Source organism: Chenopodium quinoa, unplaced genomic scaffold (assembly GCF_001683475.1).
Source record: "Chenopodium quinoa cultivar QQ74 unplaced genomic scaffold, ASM168347v1, whole genome shotgun sequence".
NCBI lineage: Eukaryota > Viridiplantae > Streptophyta > Magnoliopsida > Caryophyllales > Amaranthaceae > Chenopodium > Chenopodium quinoa.
In genome coordinates, this window is record NW_018744570.1 from 71882 (window position 1) to 93006 (window position 21125).

At 38.9% G+C, this 21125-nt stretch overlaps 1 protein-coding gene across 1 annotated transcript; it reads right to left on the bottom strand.

Annotated features, from left to right (window-relative positions):
- Positions 1-8447: 8447 nt before the first annotated feature.
- On the bottom strand, positions 8448-12105 carry LOC110699102 (amino acid permease 3-like). The gene is made up of 6 exons (XM_021876589.1): positions 11710-12105; positions 10731-10964; positions 10264-10357; positions 9837-10051; positions 9523-9662; positions 8448-9434 (listed from the first exon to the last, which is right to left on the bottom strand). Exons 1-6 carry the CDS (start codon positions 11813-11815, stop codon positions 8778-8780), a joined length of 1446 nt encoding a protein of 481 aa, XP_021732281.1. The 5' UTR covers positions 11816-12105; the 3' UTR covers positions 8448-8777.
- Positions 12106-21125: the final 9020 nt, after the last annotated feature.

Here is a 21125-nt window from a genome sequence, read left to right on the forward strand (position 1 = left end):
GCGCCCGGTCGGGCGCGTATCCGGGCGAAGCGTTCCCGGACCTTCTCCTCTTGCTCGGCCGGGCGCGCCTCAGGGCGAGGGCACTGCCCGGTCGGGCGGATGCTTGGGCTTACTCTTCTTCGTCCTTTGGGCCTTGTTACCTTAGCCCAATTCGTCATCCTTCTTGGATCAAATTGCCCAAACTTCAAATCTCCTCATTGAGCCCTTAATCACCGGATTGAATCATCAATTACGGTCTTGGGCTTCGAAACACGATCATATAAATACGTTTCAACTTCAATGCTCGCGGTGGCTCCACTAAATGCCGGGAAATGCACCAAATTTGCAATTTCCTGTAAAATAATGCTACAACTACGAAAACACTAGAAAACGCGTATTAGTAATAAAATTGGCTCTAAAGAGCCAAAAATACTCCTAACTATGATCACGGGATGGGGATAAAATAATATATAAAATGAATACATCACCTCCTTGAGCTCGTTCTGAAACCGGGAGGACTCCACCTGTTTGGCATTCAGCTCGTTCTAGAGTCAATGAACTTCATTTTGAAGATCAGTTTGCCTTCTCAGCGACTCTTCCTCAGCAGCAATAGATCTCTGCCTAAAATCATCATCCATCATCCGCCGAGTTTCCTCTTGCTGTCGCTGCATTCCCTGAATCCGAGACTCGAGACTAGGGATGTCCTCAGCCCCATACTTCTTCAGCAATTTGAATCCTTCCTCCAAGACGAGGAATATATTATCCTCCAAGTTTTTGAAGACAGATTCCGAGGCCTCCTTAGCTGCAACAACCTCTTCTTCAGCAGCAGTGGCTCGGAGCCTAGCAAGATTAGCTAGGACTTCGGCCTCCTCGAGCTTCAGCTTCAGCTCCTCATTCATCTCCACAGCCAAATTGTGGTTCTAAACGGCCTGCAGAGATTGAAAACCCGTCAGTCGAAGTAAAGGAGTTACAAAAAAAAAAAAAAAAAAAACCTTAAGTAAAAATGCTTAAGTATTAAAAATTTTACCTGCATCAGCAGCCCCTGAGTTTCAGCAAAAGGGTCTGGTACCCTCACCAAGGCCTCGGATATCCCAGTCGTGGCCCTAAGAGACCAAGTCTTAGCTTTCTCCAGCTCGGACAGGCCAGACAGGTCGTCGAAGAATGAGACAGTTGTATCTCGATGCGACCAAAGGATGCTCCTGGTGCTGTCAGGAACAAGGAGCAATGGGGCTGATTCGAACCCCATTTCAGCATATTGGAAAGTTCTGAAGGAGTTGTCAACCGAATTTGAAGGCACATCAAATCCCTTCATAGTCTCTGCTTTCGTCTCAGCTTCATCACCCTTTGGGGTCTCAACATCGAAGCCCTCGGGCTTCCCACTCAGAATATGCACCACTTCATCCTCAGACTGGATTATCAAGTTGTCCAGAGCATCAAATTCTTGCTGAATCTCGTTAGCAAAAGGCTCGTCCAGATGCCGAAGAGATGGAGGTGGAGTCAAACCCTTAGACTAACTGAGTCTCAACCAGCGGCTCAGAAGGAGGAACCTGTTCCTCAGCCTTCTCTTTGATTGGATCGACTAGAGTCTTAGGAGGAGGAGGAGTTTTCTCCCTTGTCTCCTATACTTTCTCTTCCTCTAGCCGAGGCTTCTTAGCAGGCACAGGGGCAACTTGGAACTACCCAGGTCCGATGATAGCTCTTCGCTCCGGCCTCGTCATTTCTTAGTCCGAAGAAATCTAATGGACAGTTTCAACAGGTTCGTCCTTGTTCTCTTCTTCCTCGTCTGACTGCAGAAAAAGGAACAGGGGGCCAAAGAGCCATATGAGCAAAAAAAAAAAAAAAAAAAAAAAAAAAAACAATAGCAAACAAATGAATCAAGTTTGAAAGCTCACCGAAGTCTTGAGTAGACGCTCGTCTTCGTCTTCTTCCTCTTAAACTCTTGGAGCAACTGTTTTAGTTTGCTCGGTAGTAGGAGCAGAAGTCCCAGCAGCAGCAGAAGTTCTAGCTGCAGAGGAAGTACGAGCCGCAACGGCTTGCTCTTCGGCAAATAGAAGAAAATAGGGGTCACTAGATCTTATTCCACCAAGACTTCTGCTGTTGATACTCAGCCGCGCTGACTATCAGGAACCTCTTTTCGTGCAAGCTGAGAGGCCGATCATTCAAATCAGTGATCTTCGGGGTGTTGGTGATCGGATTCCTCTCCTGATTTACCCCGAGCACCTCGTAATTGATGTCGAAATTCTCTTCGTACAACACTGAAAAGACAAGAACAACAGTTAGCTTTACCGAAGACAATAGGCATAAAAAGCAAAAGAAACAAAAAAGAAAAACGATAAAGTCCTCGGCCCTAGCCGAGCTCCTTACCACCTTGGTACTTTCTGCTGAGGTCGACAACAGCAAGCATCTTCTCTTGGAAGATGTAGTGGTAGTAGGGTAGCCAAGTAGTGGGCACGTCCTTCATTCGGCCTGTGGCCCCACGCACTATGGTTCGGCCGGAAAGTGCCATTTGCTTCAAATATGCATTGGAGAACTCATTAGGGCCAATGCTAGGCATACTGGGGTCAGGCTTTCTCAGATACCTCGGCGCACCGAAGTGGTTTGGATGGTCTTCATCTTGGGGAGCCCTTACCCAGATCCATTGACCCCTTCAGTCTTTATCCGAGGTATCGTTCGGCCAAACTAAAAGGTAGACCTTCTCATCTTTAATTTGCCATCAACCGGGGCCATGAAATTTGTTTTCCTGGGTTTTCGGGACCAGTTTATGCATGCAACGAAAATAATGAACGCTCGGCGTGAATCTGTAAAACAGGTACACCCAGAGATAAGTCATCACCCTTAGAAAGCTCACGGGAGTAAGCTGACACAGTGAGATGTTATACTCGTTCAACACCGAGGTTATGAAGGAGTGAAGTGGGAACCGAAGCTCGTATTGCAACTGGCGGGTATAAACCCCAATGTAGCCAGGTGGAAGATGGTGAATCCTATCATCGGCAGAGGGCATTTGACACCAATACCCATCTTCCTCCATAATTCCATAGCAAACCTCAATTTGCTCGACGAAATAAAACTCGGCGTCGTTTTCAATAAACCATTTATAAGGTGGAGACGACATAAGGCCGAAGTTTTCATTTACATCCAGCCACTCCCTTTCCTTGGGGGTCAACGACCTAGATGCCGAAGCCACACTTCGGCTAGAGGTACTAGCTTCTCTCGAGGCGCTGGGCGGCAAGGTAGTCAAGGGGACGACCCTGATTATAGAGCCGCTAGAAGCGGAGGCAACACCAGCCCTAGCCCTAGGGTTCTGGGCGCTGAGGGGTGGCATCATCGCCAAGGGACGGTTCTACCGCAAAGTCAACTGCGGAACCTCTTCCTCTTCCTCAATGCTCAGCTCAACCTCCACATTTTTATTTCCACGGTCGCCGACCATTTTTCACAGTGGTAGTGCGATAAAACGGAAAAAGGGGGGTACTCGATAAATCAAGAAACCCGAAGAAAATTCTAAGAAAATTACCTTGGTCAGACGCGGAATTTTCCGTTCTATAAGTTCGGAGAAACAAATTTCAGTTTTGAGCTTCGGATTGCTGAATATGAGAAAAAAAAAAAGAAAAAAAAAGGTTTAGCAACGGTGATTAGCGAGAAGAAATTTGATATTAGCAAAAGAAAATGAGGAGAGAATGTGGGACGAGTGGCTTAAACACTTTCCAAAAATGAGAATCTTGGGAGTTCGCGCCACTAACACCACCACTAACTTTACTTCAATGCTCCACCTTTCCGTCTTCTTCTCTGATTAACCGCCCGCTAAACCATCCAAATTCCCAATTAACTCCAAATTGTCGTTATTACCTCAATAACCACAATAGTTTAAATGTTAAATTAATCATTTGGTTCCCTCCATTTTGGAAGTCAAAATCCAGCTCGTCAAATTTCTGAATCGGGTCTAAGGGCAAGTTGTTTGGGTCCAATTTACTACAATTGGGCCGGCCTACAAATGATTCAATTACAAAGCCCAAAAGAAGGTTTAACTCTCCTAATAAATGCTAAGTCAGTCAAAGGTCCGGTCAACATGGCAAGCCTGACCCATTTGACCTCAAGGCCCAATTTATCTATTTGAATAAGGTATAAAAGCCTTGATTTCTCTCTCTCTCTATTCATTCATTTCAAGCCTCAAGCATTAACTTTCTTGCATAGCTTTATCTCTCTAACACTATACTGACTTTGGCATCGGAGGGGCCTTACTCGGCACAACCCTCGAGACCAGTTTACGTGTGTTTGCTGTGCAGGAAACCCTCGTCCCAGTCATCACTTGGGCGAGTCCAGTCTTCATTCCACTAGAAAGGTCCAGACAAAGGATCCATTGTTTTCACCCGAAACACATTATATTACATTAATGATGCATGTTATTCCCAATAAAACTATATAATGTGGATGTCATATGATTTTTTAATGAATTAATTTAGTAAAAAAAAAAAGATATACAATATACTTCCAAAAAATAAGCTAAGTAGAATATTTCAAAAAAAAAAAAAAAAATTTTGACGTCATATATTGTATTCGGGAATTTTTTAATGATAGCTTGACATATGTCCAAAATGATCAATGTAAGCATGACCTATTTTAGTAATAGTTAATAGATTTTTTGAAGGAAAAAAAAAAGTTATAAGTTGGTAAGTTATCACAGAAATATTTAACAGAAAACTAATTCAATTATTATTGATTCATAAGATTTCAAATCAACATCATGAATATAATTTTTTTTTCCTCCATTGAACCCCACTATTGTACAAATATATATAATGGTAATTTAAATGTTAATATTATATTTTTGGCTCCGTTATTTAATATTCTCCACCATATTTCAACCTTCTAAATTATAGTTTATTCTCCCTTAATTAAAAGGTCTCAAAATCTTATGTAACTACTTTAAGTAAATAGAACACGAAATAAAAAGAAATACAATCATTATAATGATAATATATAAGATAAGGAATAATATTATTATAGTTTTAATATACAAATATAAAATATTCCAGAGATAAAATATTTTTGCTAAAAAGAGAGGGGAGTTTTGGAGGGAAAAATCAGCACTCAGAAGTGACACGTGTCATTCATGGTGTCTGTTTCAGTATTATGTGTTATTATTGATTAAAAGACAATATCTCAAATTTGTCCAAATTTAGATTGTGTGAGATTGGGTATATACACAAGTACGGGTACAACAGAAAAAATATCAATCCCAAGTAAGGGATTAAGGAGACACGGGTACGTTATGTTACAACTCGTTTAATACTTCCTCCGTCTCCGAAACTTCGACTCTTATGGTCTAATTTTAGTCCCAAAATGTTCATCCTATTTACATTTTAATACCCTTTAATTTGCAATAATATTTGTGCAAAATTAGCTTTTCCATGCAAATTTTGCTTTTTCTATATACTTTTATTATTTTCTCTCTCTACTTTTTTGCAATTCCAATGTAAATTTCCCTTTTCAATGTATTTTTCTTAGTTTCCCCATACACTTTTACACTCCAATTTAACTTCTTAATACCCGCGAAATCAACTCAAAAGGGTCGAAGTTTCGGGGACGGAAGGAGTATATACTAAGTACGAAAAGTATAAATAAATTCAAAATCACCAAATATAAAAATCCAAAAGTTAATGAGGGGTAAAGTGATCACATTTGAAAGAAATACAATACGTGAAGCTGAAGGGTCATTTCATGTGCATGGGAAAGTAATAACTACAGTACTTCGTAAGTAGAGAGCATTGAAAAACAGCAATGTTATTGAAATTAACTAAACTGAGCTAGATACTCTTCAGCTTCCCTTGTTTTAAATAAGAGTGCCTCTGAGCGTACAAAATATTGATCAAAGCTTAATTGCTTGTAAATCGCTATCCGATACTTGCATTATCCTACTACACTTCTAAATCTTAATAACATAATGGAGGGCGATGACACGACATCGAAGGCTGATCAGATGCCTGATGATCACTTCATCACTACAAGTACTCATTGTCCTGCCAATCTACTAACCACTTGTGATGAAGTTGCGGCTAATACAACTGATGAAGATGTTGATGAAGAAGGCGAAGTTAGTAAGGATGGTGTGCACAATATGGAGGCAGAAAATTCAGTGTACGACACAGATGTTGAAGAAGACCATGAAATAAAGGATATCGATAATCTGGTGGTGGAAGATTCAGAGGCTGACGAAGATGTTAAAGAAGACGAAGAAATAAAGGATGTTGATAATCTGGTGGTGCAAAATTCAGTGTCTGATGAAGATGTTGATGATGACAAAGAAATAAAGGATATTGATGATCTGGTGGTGGAAAATTCTGTGTCTGACAAAGATGATGGTAAAGACGAAGAAATAAAGAATATCGATAATCTGGTGGTGGAAAATTCAGTGTCTGAATCAGAATCTGATGATATTGGCTACACACCTCCTCCTGGTTATGAGCTCGTCTTGCAAGAGCCACTTTTAGATATTGAGGTGGATGATAACACTGAGCTTTGGCTAATGCAACTCCCTTCTGACCAAGTAATCTCTTCATCTTCCTTAGCTTTTATTTCTGAATTACCTTTCTTCTGTAAATTGAATTGAATTAATCTTGTCTACGAACTTTAACGTTACACTTCTATGCTGCTACTACAATTTAAATTAAATTACTTCATTATTAGTAAGGATTTTCATTCTTAGCAACCTTTGTGGCATGCATGAACTTGTTGTCTAAGGTCTTGATATATGTTCTTGCTAGTTGCTGTGTCCCAACTGAATGAAATGTATGCATATCCGATATTTATTTTGGTTCTGTTTTTTTTTTTTTTAATCACAGTAGCATAAAATTATCCACTTCAATAAAGGTTAAGAAGATATCAAAAACTTATCAATATAAAAAGGTTGATTAAAGTAATCATTTGAAATGTTGTGAGCAAATGCTAAAAAAATTTCGCATATGGGAAAATTTACTCCTATAATCACCATACAAGAATTTCGTAGAGTTCAAACAAAACTCCCATTTTTTTTGGCCAGCTTAACTTACATGACTAATTTTCAAAAAGATCGAACATTATTCATATTTTAGTATTTGCTTATGTATTTGTATTTCTGATTCTAAATGTATTTATTTCTTACTTGTGCAGAGCCTTGATGATTTTGAAGGTCAAACAGCATAATTTGATCTTGACAATGAAGATGGACCAATTGGTAGCATGAAGACAAAATCTGGTAATACTACTAAAAAGCTCATAAAAATGTAACTCGCATTTGAGATTTGATGATGCATTGATGCTTATATATTAATGGTGTGCATGCAGGTAAAGTTTATAGCATGGTCAACTTTCCAGCCCCAGTATCTGATATAACTGTTTTTATACCTGGCCTATCTGGAACAAAAGTTGGTATGTGTCACCAACTCGTTAACATTTGCTCATTTTATATTTGCTCTTAGTTATATATCCTTCAGAATGATCAGAAACTTTAGGCGTAAAAATGATACCCCGAAAATTGCATCCCTTAATATAACCTAATCATCAAATATGTCACATTCTTTAAGAACAGGTCGAGGGAGTAATAATTTCAATATTAGATGCTAATAATCATGTTCATAGTGCAATAATAACAGCAGTTAAATTCCTATTTTACAAATGATATTCCAAGTAATGAACCACATTGACATATCATTCCTCATTTAATTTTCTTGGAATTTTATTATTTTTGTGGTAGCTGGGAAGATTTCACGGCATGTAAACCTTGTTAGTTTTCCCGAGCCAGATGAACTCATCTCGCAATGTGAGGAGAATGCTACTTTGGAATCAGATTCGGGAGAAACTAGGAGCAACTCATCATCTAGGAATGTCCAAGCAAAAACAAAAAGAGGAAGGTTAGTATCACAAAATCTTGATGGTTGATGGCTTGATGCTCTGTCTGTGTTGATCATATGATAATTTGTTCAAAGATATGTCTACCATTTGCATCTCTACTCTCTAAGAAGATGAGATATGTTCCTAATCAGTTTGACTGATAATTATGCTGTTTAACTCTCCCATTTTTTTTTGACATATGTTCTGATCATTTTGACTAAGTAGCTCTAGCTGCTGTTTGATGGTTGTTCTAGCTCTACAAAGTGCCTCTATGGGCACTAGTAACTTTCATTTAATTAGGTTTTGTTTTCAATTTAAATTCTTGCTTTGATAATGAAATCCTAAGTGCTTAGTATTTTGGATGTAATGATCATGTGCTCTTAATTTGCGACTTGTGTTTTGAAGATATCATGTGCCAAGTATGTTGGTTAAATGTTTAGAGTTTGTAGCATAATTATAGGTTTGAGTGGATAATATGCATTATTAAAATGTACAATGTTCATCATGTACTGGAGTAGCATGGCGATGTTATGCCACTAGCAAGTAGCAAGCCGTTACCACATTAGTATAAATAAAGTATCAAAATATGCAAACACAGAAGAAAATTGCACAAAACAAGTTGTGATATCCACAGGCTTATTTTTAAGTGGCTCATTTGACCCCCAACAGCAGTATACCAGTTTATACTCAATGGCCATTGTGTTCAATTGTCAGTTTTGTTACCCTCTGATTTCCAATCTGTCACTCTTCTAACGAAGGTGGATCAGTAAATTAGACCTATAAACGTAAAGGGTAATTCCATGGAGTGGTAAGATAAAACCTACATACAATAATCAACAAAAGCAGCAACTACAGAGCCCTCTGTTTTGAGCGATGGTGCCTTTACTACCAACTCCTCCTAACCATTGTGTTAGCATTTAGTAAAACAATTAGAATCAGTAAGTGGTCTTGAAAGGCTTATACGTCTTAAGATCATTAACCACCCCGGCGATAGATCCAGCAGCGGCGGCGATGGAGATAATGAGGCAAGCAGCACTTAGAATCTGAAGAGAAATCCATTTAGTAGTCCATTTGGGTATCTTCTTCTGGGAAATGTACATTTCTACAGGGAAATACACAGTCAAGGGCCAAAACCCAAGTGCTCCAAGTAATCCCACCACGTCGTTGAAGAAGGGTAAGAGCATGGAAATTACGGTGGTAATGATCACGAACACTGTCCTCCAAACTAGCCTGAAGAGATTAAGGTTGTAAGGTTTGTAACCACCAGGAAGTGGAATTTTGATATCTTTGGTGATGAAGTCACTATCAGGGAAGGTCTCACTGGCTATTTTCTCAATGAAAGCATAGAGAGGCTGACAGTAAACTTGGTAGGCACCAACGAGATGGATGACGATGGCAGCATTGGCTATGTCTACTAGCCAAAATGGGTTGTAGAATCCAAACCCAGTTAGCAGGTTCCCGGGTGACAAGTCCCCGAATGCTGCATAGCCAAAGCACCCACATAACAGGTAGAATACAGTTGTTACTACAACACTTATTAGTGTAGCCTTCCTCATTGTCTTTGATTCTGCTGGGGGTGACCTTACTGTGTCCTACACAATTACCAATACAGTACACCATGTTACTAACATCAAATTACGAATGACTACGTTACCAAGCAAGCTAAGCATGATTAAGCACCTGAATTTCAATAAGAATCATGGAGTATGAATAGGCAAATGCAATATCACCAAGTGCTTGGAAGCTTCTCCACACTTTATCAGTTTCCGTAACCACACCAACACTAATACCAGTCAAACTGCCCTTGATTTTTCCATTTACTGTTATTCAATCGCATATACACAGAGAATGAGAATAAGAATAAAAACAAGACTATGTTGACAATTAAAAAAGGAAAAGTCAAGAATGAACGGCTACTTCTGCTTTTTGCTGAAGAAAGAAAGGAATGTAGTCTACTAGAAAAAGTGAACGGTTAAAAAGATAGTTGACATTACCAGCCACTTTAGCGATACCAAGACCAAGACCAATGGTAGAATAAGTGAAAGACATGACTGCTGCAACAATTGATAGCCACCAAATTTGATCAAAATCTGGGATTTGGGAGAAGAATATCTCAGCAACTCCAAAGAGGATCATGTAAGGATTTGCTGATATGTCGCACTTGGATTTCTCGCCTTTCTCATGGAAGCAATTAGACCTTTTTATAGCCCTATATGTTACAGCCGCGTTAATACAGGTTATCAACAATATTACGTGTACCATCCAAACGTATGTGATTTGTAACTTGTGATAGTAATATGCATATCAAGGAGATAAACTGGACAACCTTCAATTCATATGATGTTTATAAATTATAACTTGGTCTTTGTTTAGATGTGTATTTCATAAGATAAGCTAAACGTGATGGAAATAAAAACTTACGTCATGCTTATCGAGGCTGCTATTGTGTAACCGATAGCAACTCCAAAGAGGTTTAAGTACTGAATCAATCCACATATTTTCACTTGAAGCCCACCTACAACGCAATGCAACCAGAAAGTCAGATTAAGTTGGAATTTTGCTTATACATACTATTTTAACTCTTTTTCTATTTTCAATCTCCTTTAACTTTGTTTGTTATCTTTCACCGCAAATTCGCAATATCTACCGTTTTCATACTATCCTTGTTACCTTATTATGTAAGTCTTACACCCACCCATATCTTTCTTTGTCTCTTCTAATAAACCCACCTAATTATAACACGAGCTCAACTTTATCAAATTTTTTTATTAATATATGTATCCATGGACATAACATTTTCTTAGTCAAAAAGTATATAACGGAAGTAGTAACTTTCTATTTATTATTATTATTATTAATTGAAGGCCAGGTGGGTTACTATAAAATACCAAGATTAGCTTGAACGGCATCCATGTAAGTGTAATTTCTCTTGCCGGAGACAGGATCACCGGATCGGTAGCAATCGGAAAGGAGAACAGAAGTGTAGTAAGTGACAATTGAGAACAATATCATCACAATTGGGCCAGCAATCCATCCAAGCTGGGCCGTAGCCCAAGCCAAGGACAACACTCCTGACCCAATCACAGCCGTTATTATATGGGAACTTGCCGTCCACATAGTCCCTGCAAAATTTAACCAAAACTACCAACTATTAATATCTACTCTCACGTGCTTTTGTTCCAAAACAACTCTATACTAGTATCAACTTGGAGGGAACCAAATAAAAAAACAAAAAAATAAAGAATATATCACTTACAATAGCTAGGCAAATTATGAAATTATCTAATCTCAATCTAAATAAGTTAAAATAACCACCGTGATTCTTATTTTATTTATTTATTTATTTATTTATTTATTTTTACAGGTAAGAACACCAAAAGAAAAATAAAAACAAATCACCTAGAAAGAACTATTTACAGAGGGACTAAGCGTGGGATAGCCACGCCCCTATAATCCTCCTCTAAAATACGACTAAACTCTACCGGAACTACATTATAAACATCAAGCTCTACCGGAACTAAGCTCTACCACGATGATTCATGATTGTTAAAAACAACATATGGGGTACTAATGTACTATCCACCTCTTATAAGCATGTAATAAGGTAAAATAAAATATGACAGAACAATCCAATTTCTAATATCGATCTATCTTCTTATGTAAATTAATATGACCAACTCTAATGCTTTCCCAGTCGGTAAAATAAGTAGAAATCAAATTAAGACAAGAAAATACAAGAAGTATACGAAGCAATTGTTTCATGATACACGTGTGGTTTTTAATTATTATTTTTATTTCTGCGATCATATAACTTTCTTGAGGTGCACTCGGTATAAGATAAAGGTAAGGTGTTACAAAATAATTAACCTGTTCTCTTGACACGGCCATCATCATCAAATGCTTTGGAAGCGTTTTGAGGGGCAACATCGAGACCCATATTGAAGGCCTGGCTTTGCTGCTTGCTTACCCCCATGGTTCGAATTTCACCACCTCTAATTTGATACAGTAATAAGTTTTCTCAAAATAAATAATACGAGTAGTATGATTTCTTGACTTTAGTTTAGTTTGAAATAGAATTCAACAACTTAAATTTGAAAAAATCAGGAATTGAATAGGACTGCAGTAGCAGTAGCAGTGGTTTAGGTGTGGTGTGATTGTGGTGGCGTAAGAATCGAAACTTTATATAAGAGGAGAGTGTGAACAAGTGGGTTAGAGCCGCGTATTTTGACTATTAATTATTCCGACCAACTTCCACTCTAGGCCGAACTACAAATTATTGGGTGCATCCGACATTATTTATAAATCTATTTTTTGTATTTATTCTTATGCCCCTCTTAATTTAATAAAATAATAATACCTCATCACTTCAGACCATCCCTTTAATAATACATGGAACATGTTACAAAAGTAAATAATATTAATAGCAATAATAATAATACAAGCTTAAACATGCGGAATATTAATTAGAGAATAATCAAAGATATTTTATCTCCACCTCATTAGCTATGTCCACTGATTATGACACAAAATTTTGAGATAAATTAATGTCGGTTTTTAATTGTTATTTGATTTTAATAACTAACGTAAAGGGAATAAAGGGAATTTGTTAGTTGGTTCAGAAAAATTAAGTTTCTTTTTTATAAATAGAAGAGTTCAAAATAAAAATAAAAATATAAAATGTAAAATAAAACATGTTTATTTTTATAATTTCAAACAATTCATAAAAATTCATACAAAATAATACTAGTTTGAATAAAAATTTAATTAGTCGTTTTTGATAAGGTAAGATAATGCAATTTCTAGAAGAAATACAATAATCAAATAAAGTTGGGCAATAGGGTGGACGTTTTTCCAAAGTGAGCCAATTTTGGCAAATATTAACCAAAATGGTTGCGTGGCAAAAGTATTTACCAAACTAAGCTTCCAGGCTAAAACGCTGTCTCGGTCAGCGTTTTATGCCTGGGTTTTTTTTTAAAAAAATCAACCTAAAAACGCTGTCTGGGACAGCGTCTTTGTTGTTGACCTTTTTTAAAAAAAAATTTGTAATTGCCTTTTATTTATAAAAATGTTTTAAAAAAAAACAGTTATACCAAAGATGTTGTCCCAGACAGCGTTTAACTCTGGAACTATAAACTCTGTCTCAGACAACGTTTAAGGTTATTAATGAAACGCTGTCTGAGACAGCGTTTCTGTCGTTTTTTTCCCTCCAACAGCGTATTTCATTTCATTTCCTCCTCCTTCATTCTCAAACCCCTTCTTTCCCAAACTCTAACTTAATCCCCCTCTCTCTACTAGAGCATCAGGGAGAGTGGCGTGCCCGGGTCCCCCTGATCTGTTTCGAGGTTGTGGAGAGTCACCTACCTGACCGCGTCATGCGACAGTTCGGACTGTAGCAGCCTATTCCCCAGAACTATGACACTGTCGTGCGCCTTCACGACACTGACCGTCGGGAAAGACGGAGACAAACTGGGCACTGGAGCATTGGCAGTATCTTCAGCTATGGGAGCAGCGGTTGGGTCATGTCGTTCAGGGTTATCCCATGCAGGGCGTTATGGATCATGACGATCCATACATGGTGTGGTACAGGATTATCACACGCCGTTTCATCAACCCCAGCTACACACCACCGTCCACCCATTACCACCCGGCACATGACGTCATTAGCGGATATGTGAGTTTCTTTTACTATACTTATCATCCTCATTTTTTAACTTTTTTAAATATCATGTACTTGACTGATCAATGATTACTACAGGCGGCGGATATGGTGGCGATGTATGATGCACTGTCCCTCGCCCTTACAGACGGACCCACCAGAGCCCAGGTCCAGCGGATGTGAGATATGTCCGCGACTTCCTTACGCAGACATGGTCACGGTCATCTCATCCAACAACGGGACGGTGATGATGGCACTCCATCCATTCGCGGTTCGACCCCGGCCAGAGTAGCAGTGGAGGTGATCCTACGTCGCACACAGAGGCAGAGGAGTACATCTTCCACAGTTTTGCACCCTTCAGAACCCAGGAGGACGCATCGTCCAGCCAGCTCACTCCCCCCCGCGCCGGAACCCATTCACCACCATTCACCATTACACTCGGCGTCGTCCAAGACGAAGAGATGACAGTGAGGCTAGGGAAGGGTTACAACAAATTGATGAGTAGTGAACGTATTGTATCATTGTTTTGTCCTTTTTCCTGTAATGTTGTATATAACGATTGCATTATCAATATAAGACATGCTGGTTGAATGAATCTGTTTGTGTTTTGAAGTTTTGTTTGCTTATTTATCCAAATCGGATTTATGTCAGTCAAAATAGATCCTTCAGGGCTAATGTACATTAAACAACAGACATTTGGAATCCATAGTCGAAAATGGGAAAGAAAGGATGGCCCGTGGTGGTTAATGTGGTTGTTCATGGTGGTTTTAGTGTTGTTGGTTGTGGTGGGTGGTTATCGACGGTTGTTGAATGGTTGGGGTTGGTGGTGGAGCTGGTTGAAGTGTTGTTGGAGGTCAAAAGTGGTGGCAGATGGTGGTCGATGGTGGGGGTTGTTGGTGGATTGTGGTGGCAAGAATCATGGCAGGGGGTGGTGGGTGGGGGCAGAAGAAAGTGGCAGATCAGTGGCAAAAGGTTGATTCTGCTGCTGTTTTGCACACCAGCAGAGAAACGCTGTCCCAGACAGCGTTTTAGGTTGAAAATAAGACGCTGTCTGAGACAGCTTTTTAGGTACAAGGAAGTTTGTACATAAAGCGCTGTCTGGGACAGCGTCTTTGGTATAACTGTTTTTGTTTTTTTAAAAACATTTTTATAAATAAAAGGCAATTACAAATTTTTTTAAAAAAAAGGTCAACAACAAAGACGCTGTCCCATACAGCGTTTTTAGGTTGATTTTTTTTTAAAAAAAAAACCCAGGCATAAAACGATGACCGAGACAGCGTTTTAGCCTGGAAGCTTAGTTTGGTAAATACTTTTGCCACGCAACCATTTTGGTTAATATTTGCCAAAATTGGCTCACTTTGGAAAAACGTCCCAATAGGGTTGAGACCTTGAGGGAAACTAAGGGGATAAAGGCACCTCTTAATAGTTTTAAGGAAAAATTGCGAGAAATGTCCTTTTAAGTGGTCGACCTTGTGGGGAGGGTCCCTTGACCAAACTCCGGCGTTGACCAAAATTTTCCGGCAAAAAAAAGTCACGTGCACAGCATGTGACAACTTCTTTTTTTTTTCCCCCTTTCCCTCTTCTTCCTCGATTTTCAGTTTTCCCCCATTTCCAGGCGCCTCCAACCTCCCTCGAGGCCAACCTAACAAATTGCTCCTCGTCTCCCTTGCCGCTACCAACTATTAGTCATTCCCTTCCCTCGGTGTTCTGTCTCTTTCCTCGGTCCTCACTGCCAACAATTCCTTGTTTGACTCGTCCATGTCAAAGATGATGGGTGGGATGGAGATCTATTAGCCAATTTGTTGTAATTTGAATGAGTTGACGATTTCGGTGAGTCGTGGTTGACTAAGCAATAGGAGAAAGAGATGGCCTTAATTTTAGATGGTAACCAATCAACGGGGCTCATGAAAACCATAGTTCATTACTTAGTTTGTGGGAGAAAGTGATGAGCAATGGACAAATTTGCAGTGGCGGTGGTGGACTAAACAAATGTGAGGGTGAGGGTGAGGGTGAGGGTGGGGGTGGGGTTGTTGGTTAGAGATGAAGGTAGAAAATTTTGGAGAAGAGGGGGAAAAATAGAGGAAAACTGAAAATCGAGGAAGAAGAGGGAAAGGGAAAAAATGAAGAAAAAAAAAAAGGCCACTTAAGTTGTCACGTGCTATACACGTGACTTTTTTTGGCCGGAAAATTTTGGTCAACGCCGGAGTTTGGTAAAGGACCCTCCCCACAACCCAGTCTCCATATAAGGACCTTTAGTGCCACTTTTTCATAAAATGACCTTCCACACAAGGTCGACCACTTAAAAGGACATTCCTCGTAATTTTTCCTAGTTTTAATCATATTCTAAAACTAAATTCTAAAGAATAGTAGGTATCATCTACATCGAATCCTAACATTAATAACTTCTTTGCAAGTGTGGGTACTCCACTCTGTCTTGATATATTAATATGCTAGTGAAATTTCCAATCCAATGATCCGATTGTATGATAATATAATATTGATTTTGAGTATTATTATTTTGAGTACCATAAATTATTTTGACCTATATTTTTAAATTTTTTAAGACAAAAGCGATATACAGGAATTATATTCTATGTATAAAGAATAAATTAAAACATGAAAATCATGCCATAAATTTATGATTAATTCATTATAGATGGATATTATAATTTTGGAGTTAATTATTGATTGGCAATCAAAATCAATACTCCTATTGTCTTAAACATTACATACCTATTTCAATCATTCTAAAAGTTAAATAATTTAACATTCGAATTTTATTCTCATGTATCATGATATGACATGTAAAGTTTAGTTGGCACTAAAAACAATTCCTATTTTATCATTTACATAAGCCCTTCGTCCCTCTTAAAATAATTTGTCCATTTTTTAATACATGTTTAATTGATAAAAGTTCACTTTTTAATTTAATGTTCCAAAAACACAATTGTTTGGGCTTAATTTATGTCTTAAGCCCAATCTATCTCAAATGACGAAAGTACCCTTCATAATTTACCCATAATCTGTCCAGAAAGTACAATTTTGCCACATGAATGTACATCGATAAATAGAAAGCCAATGATTAATGATGGATAATTATTTCTAATCTCACTCCCTCTATACTTTATCTCTCTAGAAAGTAATTTGCTGTGTTAGGAATATTATCACATCATTGTCGTTCTTATCATATATTTAGTTTCCTAGTTTATAGGTTGTTTGATCTCAAGATAATTTCTTGAGAATCTTTTGATATGTTTTAGGGAACTATGTACTCTACATACATATATGATTGAATGAATGAATGAGGGCAAACTAGGAGAAAGCCCTACTTTGACATGGTATCAGTCGCTAGGATTCTCTATAAAAAAAAATAAAAAAAAATAAAAACACACCTAGAACTCCTAAATCACCATGGCCGGTGATGATGCTCCACCGCCACCACCATCACGAATTAATATTACTTCTCCTTATTACCTAGGTCCTCATGACAGACCTGGGAATTTCATTACTCCGACTCGCCTTAGTGGAGAAAATTACGATGAATGGGCCGATGACATTCAAACCGCGTTGGAGGCACGCCGTAAATTTGTCTTCCTTGACGGGACAATCACAACACCATCTTATCCGTGTACTCAAACGGATTGGAATACCATTTATGCTATGTTGATTTTGTGGCTAATGAACACGATTGCTCCCGAAGTTAAAAGTACTCTGTCCAAGTAGAAAGATGCGAAGAGGTTGTGGGATACTCTCAAGATACAGTTTGCCACCGTCAATGGACCTCGGATTCAACAGTTGAAGGCCTCAATTGCGAAGTGTGAGCAGTCGAAGGATATGTCGGTTGCCTCCTATTTTGGTAAATTAAATGCCCTATGGGAGGAATTGAATAATCATGAGCCAATGATTATGTGCTCTTGCTGTGCGAATTGTACAGCTGGCTTGGAGCATGAAAAACGCCGTGTGACCACTCGCCTCCATGATTTCTTGATGGGGCTGTGTACTGACTACTACGCACAGACTCGCACCAACATCTTATCTCAAGACCCGCTGCCTGATCGGGCATATCAGTTGGCCTCGTAAGATGAACGAGTTAGACTTGCTACGCAAGTCCCTGATGAGCAGCCCCCTGAAGCCGTAGGCTTTGCTCTTCGACCAAGCGCAAGGAAGTCAAAATCAGCAGCTACTGATGAAAAGGTTGATAAGTCGAGTTTACAGTGCACTTATTGCAAGAAAACCGGGCACTTAGTCTCTGGCTGTTTCGAATTGAAGGGATACCTAGAATGATGGCCAAATCCCTCTAAGCGTGGCAAGTCACAACAGTCAGGCTCCAAAGGAAGATCCCAAGCTCGGGCCAATGCAATGGCAGCCAGGTCCTCTAATACAGGCAACATGGACTCCTTGGGTGGCTCGTTACAAACATTTACAACTGAACAATGGAAAGAAATTGCCGGTTTTGTTGGTAATACGAAAATTCCCGACGATTTCTTGAATAGTGAGTTTGACAACAATTTGTGGATTGTTGATACAGGTGCATCTAGACATGTCACAAGCAATAACAAATGGTTATTTGATACTTGAGTCATCTCTCATTGTCCGGTAGGACTTCCGAATGGCAAAACAGTAAACGCCACAAAGGAAGGCTTGGTTCGATTGTCATCATCAATTGTTCTTAAACATGTGTTATTTGTTCCTGATTTACGTTGCAATTTAGTTTCGGTATCTCAATTGATCAATGATACAAATTATACCATCCAATTTAACTCTATTATGTGTGTTATACTGCACCAGTCGAGGGAGCTGATTGGAACGAGTGTTAGGCGACATGGACTGTTTTATTTCGAAGGACGAGCTTCGGTGCAACATGTGGCTGTTTATGAATCTTCGGTACTGTTGGAGTTATGGCACAAGCGTATGGGTCATCCTTTGGAAAAAGTTGTGAAACTTCTCCTTCTCGTTCATAATTTTAAGGGTAGTTTGAATAAAGCATGTGAAGTTTGTTTTCGTGCTAAACATTCTAGATCTAGTTTTCCTTTAAGTGAGAATAAAGCCTCTAGAATTTTTGAAAAAATTCATTGTGACTTATGGGGTTCTTATAGACATGCATCGTCTTGTGGAGCTCGATATTTTTTAACTATAGTGGATGATTTCTCTCGTGCTGTTTGGATTTATTTGCTTGTTAATAAAACGGAGGTTTTCCGTATGTTTATGTCTTTTGTGGCAATGGTGGATAGACAATTTTCTCAAACAATTAAAATAGTTCAAAGTGACAACGACACCGAATTTAATTGTTTGCGTGATTTCTTTAATGCAATTGGCATTTTACTTCAATCTTCTTGTGTCGGAACACCGCAACAAAATGGTCGTGTTGAGAGAAAAACAAGCATATTTTAAATGTAGGTAGAGCTTTGAGGTTTCAAGCTAATTTGCCTATATATTTTTGGGGTTAAAGTGTTCTTGCTGCCGCACATTTAATAAACCGGACTCCTTCTCCTCTCTTGCACAATAAATCTCCCTATGAAGTTTTATTTGGCACAAACCCATCTTACACTACCATTCGTACCTTTGGGTGCCTTTTTTTGCTCACAATAAAAAAGCTAAAGGGGATAAATTTGCAAGTTGCAGTCGTAAATGTGTCTTTTTTGGCTATCCGTTTGGGAAGAAAGGTTGGAGACTTTTTGATCTTGAATCGAAAGAATTTTTTGTGTCACGTGATGTAAAATTCTTTGAAGATGTTTTTCCTTTTCTTGATCCAATTTCAACAAACATTATTTCGAAGAATATTGTTCCAATAAGTATGGAAGTGCCATATGATTTTGATGATGTGAAGGTGGGGGTTCAAGCGCATGATATTGGCCAAGGCTTTGCACCTCACGCAGCTCAATAGCACCAAGCCGAGGCTGCTCCAGCCACTCCGGTTGTGCCATCGCACGTAGGAAGACCTCTAGCCGAGAGCACCTCACCTACTGCTCAGCCACCTAACAGTGGCCTGGGCAAGAGCAATGACACTGCTAGTAGTGGCCACGGCTGGGGGGGTAGCAGCACCCTTCACCAACAGCAGCAACACCGAGTCAGCCCCACACTGATGCAAACTCCGATAAGTCTTCCACGCAACAAATGGGTAAAGGCATGCATGAGAAATTTTCCGAGTGTGCTTTTGCGGGATTATGTGACACACACTATCATAGCAAACAGTCCATCATCTCCATCTTCTAACACTTCGTCTCCAAGGCATCCCTTAGGTACTCCTATCCTATAGTGCATTATATTAACTGTGACAGTTTTTCTCCCCATTACCGAAATTTTATTGCAGCTGTTAGTTCCGGCAAAGAGCCAAGGTCTTTCAAGGAGGCCATGAAAGATGCAGGTTGGAGACGTTCAATGCAATCTGAAATTCAAGCTCTAGAAATAAATGGAACATGGACTATATGGAGGATCTTCCCCCCGGCAAACGACCTCTTGGAAGTCAATGGGTGTATAAGATAAAAAACAATTCCGATGGCAGTATCGAACGACTAAAATCCAAATTAGTTGTTCTTGGAAATCATCAAAAACAGGGCGTTGACTACTCTGAAACTTTTTTACCCGTGGCTAAGATGGTTACTGTTCGAGCTTTTCTTGCTATTGCAGCTTCTAAAAATTGGGAGCTACATCATATGGATGTCCACAATGCCTTCCTTCATGGTGATCTTGCAGAGAAAGTTTACATGAAACTTCCCCCAGGTTTCGAATCATCTCATCCGAATAAGGTATGTCGCCTTCGGAAATCTTTGTATGGTCTAAAACAGGATCCTCGGTGTTGGTTTGCCAAACTAACGTCATCTTTAGGCATACGATTTTCTACAATCATACTCCGATTACTCTTTGTTCACTTACACAATGGTTGCCGTACAAATTAATGTTCTGGTGTATGTAGATAATCTCATTATTTCTGGCAATAATTCCGCTGCTTTGAGGGCTTTCAAGGTATATCTCAGTGATTGTTTTCACATGAAAGATCTTGGTACTCTGTTTGGGCATTGAGGTTGCTTGTAGCTCTTCAGGCTTGTTTTTGTGTCAAAGAAAATATACTCTTGACATTATTTCAGTGGCTGGATTATTGGGATCAAAGCCCGTTGGAGGGGCGTTCCCGGATCAACCCGTAACTTACCTTTTTTTCTTTTTCTCTTGTAGGCATACCTCTTGGACACCTCTACAAGATGGACCTTCAAATACATTTGGACAATTGACATCTTACTTACCCGAAAAACTTCTGTTTCAAACAACAATTAAAACTTTTATTTTAAAATAACGAAAAAAGTAGCTGAGATTTTATTAAATTAATGCTCGCATAGGCCGTAATTGATATCGAAAACGAAACTGAATTCATGTCATGTACTCCGTAGCATTATTTAGTTTGAGTTTTGTAAAATTGTCTTGCAAAATCAATTCACACCAATGAATATCTTGAAAGTAACAGACTCCTCCTTGCTGTCCTCATTGTATTATTATTATGAAAATAAATTAAATTATAAAGTACGTACTGCTTACGTAATATTCCGTAATACAACATGACTATTATGAGTTTATGACAGCATGTTTTCGTATTGGATTTATGTGTTGACTTCCGCCTACCGCAGTCACTCGTGAA